Source organism: Procambarus clarkii, chromosome 44, assembly GCF_040958095.1.
Source record: "Procambarus clarkii isolate CNS0578487 chromosome 44, FALCON_Pclarkii_2.0, whole genome shotgun sequence".
Classification (NCBI taxonomy): Eukaryota; Metazoa; Arthropoda; class Malacostraca; order Decapoda; family Cambaridae; genus Procambarus; species Procambarus clarkii.
This window is the reverse complement of record NC_091193.1, coordinates 22,418,528-22,429,310: the sequence shown is the minus strand read 5'-3', so window position 1 is coordinate 22,429,310 and position 10,783 is coordinate 22,418,528. Positions and strand designations below refer to the sequence as shown.

General features: G+C 43.7%; 1 protein-coding gene across 1 annotated transcript in view; it reads left to right on the top strand.

The window, feature by feature from the left end:
• The window catches only part of LOC123745360 (carbohydrate sulfotransferase 11), a 33,187-nt gene extending 22,900 nt beyond the window's left edge, over positions 1-10,287 (top strand). Inside the window, exons 4-8 of the mRNA XM_045725846.2 lie at positions 4,123-4,296; positions 5,520-5,651; positions 6,264-6,492; positions 8,874-9,002; positions 9,816-10,287. Of these exons, the coding sequence (XP_045581802.2) occupies positions 4,123-4,296; positions 5,520-5,651; positions 6,264-6,492; positions 8,874-9,002; positions 9,816-9,902 (751 nt within the window). The 3' untranslated portion in view covers positions 9,903-10,287. The remainder of the gene's footprint in view (positions 1-4,122; positions 4,297-5,519; positions 5,652-6,263; positions 6,493-8,873; positions 9,003-9,815) is intronic.
• The last annotated feature ends 496 nt before the right edge of the window (positions 10,288-10,783 follow it).

Here is a 10,783-nt window from a genome sequence, read left to right as displayed (position 1 = left end):
CACAGTAAAGGAAACACAAGTGAGTGGTTATCTTGACACACTACTTAACTACTTTATCCACACGCCACTTTAGCTGTAGTGTGGATGCTGTAGTGTGGATGTGCTGTGTGCTTTACACACTACTTTATGTAACTATGCTGAACATTGTACACACACACAGACGTACTAGACAATTAGATGGTAGAATTTGGCGCTATTCACTTTAAAGTGTCTGAAAAAATCAAGCTAAAAAACAAACTTAAATATTGCCAGGCCTAGTATAGCACACATATGTACTATATTAGGCCTCAGATAGTGTGTATTAGGCCTAGGAAGGTTAGGTTAAGTTTTCTTTACAACATCAGTACAAAAATGTTTCCGGTTTGTCCAAAACCAATAAATAGTACCGATTTCTACTATCTAATTGTCTTTTACGTCAACGTGTGTACGATGATCTTGGTCGTCACCATAAGTACTCCCTAAACAGGAGGACTGGCTGGGATTTCTTGACTGCCACGCAGCTTTGGCCACAGATCCAGACAGAAGACTGCTACATAAGCCTTAGAGACAGGAAGGTGTAAATGGAGGAGCACTGGTATGGGTAAGAGTGTACCTAACAGACAGGAGTCAGAGCCTCAAAGTGAGGGAGAACAGTGGTACTGGCGTAGAGTAGTAGTAGTAGTAGGTATCCATCAGTCTCAGGAGACTATGGAGTTGCGCTCTGGTTGTCGGTCTGGAGTGGCCTCACCAGGGCGCAAAGCCAGGGTAGGTTGAGTCGGGGGAGAAGCTGTTACCCAGGCAGCAGGTCCCCCCTCTCCACGGCGCTGAAAGTCTCCAATGGAAAGGCATACACCAATACGATTGGTTCCAGCGCCGTAGTGTGGAGACTAGAGTAACCCGTGAAGTACCTCAGAGAGTGGTGCAGGAACCCATACTTGAGTTCAATTAATGACCTAACCACCACAGGGTGGAACACTATATGTTGATGTCTGTGGATGATGCAAAGCTAGTAAGACGAAATGAAAAAAGATGAAGATTGTAAGATACTCCAAGATGACAAACAAGTTGCAAAGATGGTTTCAGAAATGGTTATGAGAGTTCAACACCAGCAAGTGTAAGGTGATGGAAATGGGAACAAGTGCAGGAGAGGAGAAGGAAGATACACAATGTATAGAAACTATCTGACTGTAACAACCAGAGAAAAACACCTGGAGTGAACATGACACCAAACCTCACTAAACAGGACAACATTAACACCATACGCAGCACTAGTAAGTCACAACATCATTCAGAAACCTAAATAAAGAGGCATTTAGTTACCACCTACGTGAGACCAGTTTTAGAGAATGCCGCCCCATCCTGGAGCCCGCATCTTTGAAAAGACATGAGGAAATTCGAAAAGGTTCAGAAGTTTCGAGGCGAGAAGTTTCGAGGAAGTTCAGAAGAAGGAGGCTCGTCCCAGAATTGCGAGGGATGAGTATGAAGAAAGACAATAAACCTGACGATGCTAGAAAGAGGGAGAAGGGAGACATGATAGTGACGTATTAAATACTTATGGGGATTGCGAGTGGAAAAAAGATAAAATGTTCACAATGAATACGAATAGAACAAGAAGGCATAGCTAGATGCTTGAGACACACATGAGTCATAGGGATGTTAGAAAGTTTTACTGTAGTATAAGAGCTGTGGGAACATGTAATGAACTAAAGGAACATGTTGAACAGGTTGTAGAAAGCAATTCCCTTTATAACTCTAAAAGTAGATATGAGTGGGAAATCAGTCAGAATTCATTAATTGTATTAGACAACCGGCGGTGAGTTCCAAGAGCTAAAGCTCGATATTGCAGGCACAAATAGGTGAGCACACACACGCGCGCACACACACACAGAGCCACAGAGATATTAGAAAGAACTTTTTAGTGTCAGAGTGGTTGACAAGTGGAATGCACTAGGAAGTGATGTGGTGGAGGCTGACTCCATACACAGTTTCAAATGTAGATATGATAGAGCCCAGTAGCCTCAGGAATCTGTACACCTGTTGATTGACGGTTGAGGGGCGGGACCAAAGAGCCAGAGCTCAACCCCCGCAAACACAACTAGGTGAGTACACACACGTATACAACAACAATGGGAAGAATTAAGAGACTTGGGTGGCAAGGCGGACCTGAGTGACGGAGCGCGGCGCAGCATTCTGATCATCGGGGAGCGCAGTGTTCCCTGGAAGCTTCTCTAAGAGGTCCTATTGTCTTATAAGAATAGAAACGGGGCTGACTTCCTCAACCTGGCCGCGGAGATGATGGTGGTGGATGCTGCATTATCTACGAGTTGTGTAACTAGGCAATTCACCTCTCGCAACTGCTAATAACACACGAGCCGAGAATTACATGCTGGTGACTAGTCGAGAAATTACTTTTGGGTTACATATACTGTGTTGTGCTTTTACTTATTTCTCATTGTTCACGTACAAATAGATACACACGAACCCCCATCCACGTGACATTCACACGAACCCCCCATTCACAGGATTAGTGTGAGGGAGCCGCTCGGCCGAGCAGACAGCACACTGGACTTGTGATCCTGGGTTCGATCCCGGGCGCTGGCGAGAAACAATGGGCAGATTTTCTTTCACCCTATGCCCCCTGTTACCTAGCAGTAAAATAGGTACCTGGGTGTTAGTCAGCTGTCACGGGCTGCTTCCTAAGGGTGGAGGCCTGGTCGAGGACCGGGCCGCGGGGACACTAAAAAGCCCCGAAATCACCTCAAGATAACCTCAAGATAGACATACGTGGTATACAAGGTCCTGAATGATTCCTTACACAAGTTTCTAAGGGGAAATTGGGAAGGTTGATCTCCCAAGAATCAGGCGAGAAGGATCTGGGGGTTGACACAACACCGAACCTGTCCCCATGAAGGCCACATCAGAAGTATATCAGAAACAGCATATGATTAGTTGGCTAACATAACAACCGTCTTTAGAAACTTGTGTAAGGAAGCATTCAGGACCTTGTATACCACATATGTCAGACCAATCCTGCAGTATGCATCTCCATCTCTAGGCGACAAGAGCTACGAGGAAAGAAGACTAAAATTAAACCTCACGTCACTAGAAGGCAGGATAGCTAGAGGGAGACATAATTATCACCTCCAAGATTCTCGGGGGAATTGACAAGGTGGACAAAAACAAACTATTTAGCACTGGTGATACTCGCACGAGGGGACACAGTTGGAAACTGAGAACCCAAATGAACCACAAAGACATTAGAAAGAACTTTTCAGTGTTAAAGTAGTTAGTAAATGGAATGCATTAGGAAGTGATGTGGTGGAGGCTGGCTCCATACACAGTTTCAAATGTAGATATGATAAGAGCTCGAGAAGCTCAGGTATCTGTACACTAGTGGATTGACTGTTAAGAGGCGGGACCAAAGAGCCACAAGCTCAACCCCCGCAAGCACAACTAGGTGAGTACACACACACACACACACACACACACACACACACACACACACACACACACACACACACAGCTAGAGTATGCCGCTGTAAGTGGAGCTCCACATAGACGAAACAAACGTGAAAAGGTAGACAGGTTACAATGAGGTTTCTCCCAGAACTGCAAGGGATGGCGGTATGATGAAAAACAGAGCTAGGCTTAACGTTGCTAGGAGAGAGGGAGAGAGAGAGAGAGAGAGAGAGAGAGAGAGAGAGAGAGAGAGAGAGAGAGAGAGAGAGAGAGAGAGAGAGAGAGAGAGAGAGAGAGAGAGAGAGAGAGAGAGAGAGAGAGAGAGAGAAGACGAACGAGACAAAACAATTAGCGAAATCGAGAGAGGAAAAAGAGTAAATTGTTCATAATTAATGTTAACTAGAGGTTAAGGGAAGGGAGCCCGCCAAGGAACCAAATACATTACTTGAGACAGTTTCATACTCCTTCTTTTGATGCTAATAAAACATTCTGCACTGTGCTGTGTAATATTTTTAATTATCTCTCGTTTAATTCTGGCCATGAATAAATGGTAAAGAAATACTGTACTATATTTCACATAACCCAAAAGATTAATTATTAAAAACTACAAAATGCCTAAATTCAAATGTGTTTTGGTTATGGTATCCTTCACAACCTGCCATGGCTTGTATTCCCCCCCCCAAGGGTGAACTGGAACTACATGTATTATGTACCCAACGAGGACTTCGTGTACTGCAAGGTGCCCAAGAGCGGCTCCTCCACCTGGGTCTACAACCTCCTCAAGCTGGCCAACGCCCCGGACGACCAGCTCAGCTCTGACATTGGCCTCCACCGTCTCCTGAGAGACTATTATCCCAAGTGAGTAGGTCTACCTCCATCTTGGAGAGACTATTATCCCATGTGAGTAGGTCTACCTCCATCTTGGAGAGACTATTATCCCAAATGAGTAGGTCTCTCACCATCTTGGAGAGACTATTATCCCAAGTGAGTAGGTCTCTCACCATCTTGGAGAGACTATTATCCCAAGTGAGTAGGTCTACCTCCATCTTGGAGAGACTATTATCCCAAGTGAGTAGCTCTCTCACCATCTTGGAGAGACTATTATCCCAAGTGAGTAGGTCTCTCACCATCTTGGAGAGACTATTATCCCAAGTGAGTAGCTCTCTCACCATCTTGGAGAGACTATTATCCCAAGTGAGTAGGTCTACCTCCATCTTGGAGAGACTATTATCCCAAGTGAGTAGGTCTACCTCCATCTTGGAGTTGTCACTAACCTGCTTCCCACAACTAACCTAAGACAAACAGACATATAGTCAGGTCTTTTGTAAAAAGGAGACCATTTACGAGTAGTTATTTCTACGGGTTGTTACATTCGCTAGTAGTTACATTTTCGAACTGATGAATTAACAAGCAGTTACATTTACGCGATGTTATATTTACAAACACTTATATTTACGGATTGTTTCATCTAGGAGAAAGGCAGACTAGGAATAGTTACCACATAACAGAGCATGGTCAAGTCGGAGAAATGTCAACACACACACACACCACACACACACACACACACACACACACACACACACACACACACACACACACACACACACACACACACACACACACACACACACAATGTGTGTGATGGAATGCACTAGTAAAGTAATTCCCGAGTAAATGGAATGCATTAGGCAGGGATGTGGTGGAGGCTGACTCCATACACAGTTTCAATTGTAGATATGACAGAGCCCAATAGACTCAGGGATCTGTACACCAGATGATACACCAGCTAATTGACCAAAGAGCCAAAGCTCAACCCCAACAAGCACATCTAGGTGAGTACACACACACACACATAAACCCTTTTACATAAGCTTGAATAATTCATCGTATAAACAATGTGCCATCTACATATATGAAACTTGAATAATCACGTATCCTCTTTAATTTACGATGTATACCAACAATGGTATATTGTAATAATTTACTTCTACCGTTGTCCAGCATTCACACATCAGCTGGTTTTGTTTACATACTCAACATTAACTGAGACACTGCATGTTGTGGCTCGTGTTTACCCCCAGGATGTCCAGCAGCAAGATGAAGCGGGCCTTCAAGAAAAGCTTCAAGCTGCTGGTGGTTCGTCATCCCTTCGAGCGGATCCTCTCAGCCTACAGGGACAAGCTGGAGAATTATCAGCGAGATCTGATGTTCAGGTGAGTCAGGTCTGGTGTCAGGCTTCAGGCATCCCGACCCCCTGCAAGGTTATTAATATAGGCCATCACGATGGCTTATCGACCAGATGGCTTGAACGTGGTCCGGGACTAGTGTAAACTCTGCGTGTATACTTCAAGAAGCGGGGTACACCTTTTGGAGAGTCTGTAGTGGTTCATTACTCCCCCTTCACCCATTCTCATTTATTTTTGCTAATGCAGACACAATTCTAGCTTTTAATAGTTTGGTATATACAGAACTGAAACAAAATTATAAGTTACATCTTGAACAATCTTTCTTAATTCCTCACTAAACTTCAAAGATAAAAGTATTGAAGCAGCTGGTGTTGTGTGCAGACGATGAGTCACAATAACGGGGCTGAAGCTATGATGACCAGACCACACATCAGATAATGGTCCAGGACGATAATGGTCGTCCAGGACCATTATCAAGTGGTCCAGGACGGACCGAAACGTCGTTGTTTCTCAATCTTTTGAGTTGTGGTTTGGTCATCCGACGGGGACGTGTGTGACGCTCGTGTACTAACCTGGCGTGGGGCTCTTGAGGCTCGTGTACTAACCTGGCGTGGGGCTCTTGTGTTCCTACCCCCACAGGGACGGCTACTACCACACCATGTACGGCAAGAGCATCGTCAGGGTCTACAGGAATGAAGCAGACCGCTCCCTCGCTAACCGGACCGAGCCAACCTGGAGGGAGTTCGTCAGGTACCTCATCAACTCGCCCTCTTCTAAGTTCGACGAGCACTGGAAGCCCATCTACTCGCTGTGCTCTCCCTGCGTCGTCAAGTACAATGTAATCGCCAAGATGGAGACCTTCAGCGAGGTGAGGCACGGTGGACAGTGAGAGAGAATTGTAGCGTAGTAGTTACCGCAGCCGGCTCAAAGCTGACTGGTCCTGGGGTAGATTCCCGGGCAGGGTGAGACGTTAGGGAACGTTCACTTACATTTGACACCTCGGTTCCCATCGGAGTTAGTTAATTGCTGTGATTTGGTTCTTGCAGACCTCGATAAGCATTACAAAATTCCTTTCCCCGACAATGGGAAAACCTTTGGTAAGAGTGTATAGAGATGATCATTAACCTCAGAAGGGGCATGTGTTCTGTGCGTCTCTTGTCTCTAGAAGCGACCACGACACCTTGCGCCAACCCTCCCAATATCTATATTATAAATAATGACACTTTTGAACTCCATGTTACTTTGTACACCAATAATATTTGACGCTATTTTAAGCCCACTTGAGTGGCCCATCACTGACCTTAAGTGTTGCCACGACATTCCCAACCCTCCCTCCACTTAGCAGTCACACGAATATGTTCAAGAACCAACTTCGCCCTTATCTTGTAGGTGTATAAGGCTCAGTTCCATCAGCAGGTGAAGGTTGGCTCACAGGCAAATTTCCCCTGACTGATTTACTGCAAAATAGCTGCCAATTTTCAACTCAATTTCTTATAACAACAATACAATATACCAGCCGACCTGCGTATATACGAAGCCTTCCTCACCAATTTTCAAAAGTCGCAAAAAATTCCAATTTAACCCTGATGTATGCTGAGACTTTCTATTTTTAAATGTAATGTAAATTGAGGATAAATATGTACTAAGAGTAGGAGGGCAATAATTAGGAACCGGAGGATACATTCACATAAATAATTATGAACATGTTACGCAGCTCTGGGCCCCCGACGGAGGTCACCCACACCAACACACACACAATAACACTACAGTTGGTGCAGGAAGCCCGTCCTCCTCAAGCCCAGGCCAGCCCAGGTGACCTTCAGCCCACACGACAAGGCCCTAACACATCAATAGTGTTATAATGTCGCTGCTCTCACCAGCCGGTCATAGCGAAGTGTTCTGGGCCCAGCTCGCGCTCTCAGCCAAGGGGGGGGGGGGGGGCGAGCTGTCTTGCTTATTGCTTATCACAGGCTGGTCAACTGCTTATCTCCGTCACGATATATATATATATATATATATATATATATATATATATATATATATATATATATATATATATACATATATATATATATACATATATATATATATATATATATATATATATATATATATATATATATATATATATATATATATATATATAAGCTTCCTGTCTCCCACAAAACGAAATATTAATTATTAAACAAACTGGTACCAGCTCACACAATAAGCAATTAAAGTGAAAATACAACAACTTGAACCCCGCACTTACGCACACCAACAATCATAATACTTCTTTCTCTTATATGAGAAATGTCCGCAGAAATACTTCTTAAATATTAAAAGATTTACGTCTCATAAAAGGAAGAACAAACATGTAAACAAAGATTTATAAAGCGCGAGGACACTCACCCACGCACACGCACACACACACACACGCACACGCACACGCACACGCACGCACACACACACACACACACACACACACACACACACACACACACACACACACACACACACACACACACACACACGTACGAATGAATTAATGACGTGGAACCCATGATATCAGGTTCAGTCACTCATAAGTTATTATTGTAAATTCACCAACTAAGTGAAACCACAATAATGACTCATGAGTGACAGAACCTGATATCATGTGTTCCACGTTATCAATATGTTTGGTGGCGAGGAAAGCCGTCAACATATACTGTATAAACTGTCACCCACACTATCGTGGTAATAAACATGTCCTTCACTTGGGGCCTGGGAAACGACTCGAACCCTCGACCCCAAAAGCGTGAGGCACAAGCTCTACCTCTAGACCACGCAGGCGGCTACAACAGACCAGCAAACTACTACACGTGGGAACTGTTAGACCTCCTCAGCCTCTGTTTAGGTCATCCATGACCTAAGATGGTGGCATCTCGTGGGGTCGAGAGTTCGAGTCTTCCCGGGCCCGAGTCAATGAAATATACTGTATAGATACCATATACAGTATATTTCATTAAATATCATACTTTATGTTCTAGTATATGTTCTTAAATATAAAGTATAGTCAAGTATACTCTCTTATACTTCTTAGTTTTGGCCTATTATATCATATTTCTTGCCAGATTCCCCCTGTTAATCCTCTCCCCTTGGTGCTTCGTTTAGCTCTTGGGCCCCACCTCTCTTGACTATAACTTGTCTACAGGTTAACCTGTTTATTCTTTCATTCCTGTTTAACCCCGCTATTGCATTCTTCCGGTGACGTCACTGGTCCAGGACACCCAATACGTCATCAATCAGCTGGGACTGGAGGACCGCCTCCACGTGGAGTGGATACACAGAACAGCTGACACCAGAACATCTGACATAGCCATCACCTATTTCTCACAGCTCACTCTCAACCAGGTGAGACAATCTCTACTTCTATGCAACCCGTTCTCGCACTTATAGTCAATATCTTGCTTATGAATAAGTGCATATGTGACGTACTAATTTATTGTGAATATTTGAGTTTACCTTGAAAAGCTGAATAGAAAACCACAACCTAATTTAACCTTTTTAGTATGTTAAGATATTACAATTAGTGCTGAACCTATACCTATATTGATATTACAGTTTTATAAAAATAATAAGAGAAAACAAAAATATTTAAATAAATTGTAGAGTAACTCAGGATATTGTCAAATTTTGAATAAAATCTCTATTCTTTAAAACTGAGAGAAAAAGTTAGTGCCTTGAAAAAAATATGGCTTGGAATATGTCACGTATTTACTTATTTATAAGCGAAATAGTGACTATAAGCAATAAGTCATATATATGCTGTTCTGTGTAAAAGATTTGTAAGTAGATGTGGAAATGCTTGTTGTCTCCTGGCCCTGATCACTGGTAGTAATAACGAGGACGGAATATACAACACCCGCCAGCGCAGGTGGACAGGTCGCCTCTCTTCACACAATGGGAGTTAATTATCTGATACTGATCGACTTTCCTTTCCCCCGACAGCAGAGAGTTGCTTAAGAGCGCAACATTTGCTGCAAGGAGGGAAGCAAGTGTTACCCTCAGCATACTCAAGCCTGTGTTACTTCAGCACTCTCAAGCACTACCTTCAGCACACTCGAGCAAGTGTTACATTCAAGTGCTGCCCTCAGCCCACTAGAGCAGGTGCTACCTTCCCTTACGCTTGTTGACCTAATGCCCCTAATGTTTCCTCCCCCGCAGATTGATCAGCTGTACGCCAAGTACCGGCTTGACTTCGAGTTGTTCGGGTACGACTCCGAGGCGTACCGCGAGATGGCGTCTGACTGACCTGTTGCTGCAGGCGGCGGGGACGCCTCCGGCACCCACACAACACGCCCACGTCCAGGGGTGTGGACGCCCACGTCCAGGGGTGTGGACGCCCCCGTCCAGGGGTGGGGACGCCCACGGACCACTTACCTTAGGGAGGCTACACTCACACCTGGGGAAAAGATATCGTGGTTCAGACTCAAAGAGCACATTATTATTATTATTACTATTACTATTATTATTATTATTATTGAGGTTAGAGGCATTATAGAGTTGTGTTGTTGTTGTTGTGTGCGAGAGGATGAGAGTTGTTATTTATCATTGAGGTTCCGTGTATTATAAGAGTGTGAGGTGAGCCCTTAACAAGGGTTGCAGCTCTATCAATAAAATTCTCCGTGTCAGACAACCAGCTTGTATCTCTTAACCTAAACTCTGAGGATCCATTGTTGCACTTTGAGATGCACTTTGCACTCCACGATGCCTTTTTTTATTTTTATTTATTGACACATTTAGGTACATCTGCGTTTGTGCAACTACCCTAGACTATATGAAAGGGAGTACAATGTGTCAAAAAGCTAACTAGGTGATGCTAAAAAATCCCCATCACACAGAATGGCTAGTCATATAAAATCATGTGATAAGTATAGTCTGCCACAGTTATTTTTTTTATTAATACATTAGGTACATTTGTGCATTTTTTTTATTAATACATGAGGTACATCAGCATTAGTGCAGCTACCCTAGACTATATGAAGTGGAGTACAGTGTGTCAAAAAAGCTAACTAGGTGATGCTAAAAAATCCCCATCACACAGGATGGTTAGTCATACAGAGACATGTGATAGGCGGTCTGCACTGGCAGACTCCGGAAGCATTTTGAGGATATCATCAACACAAGATTAA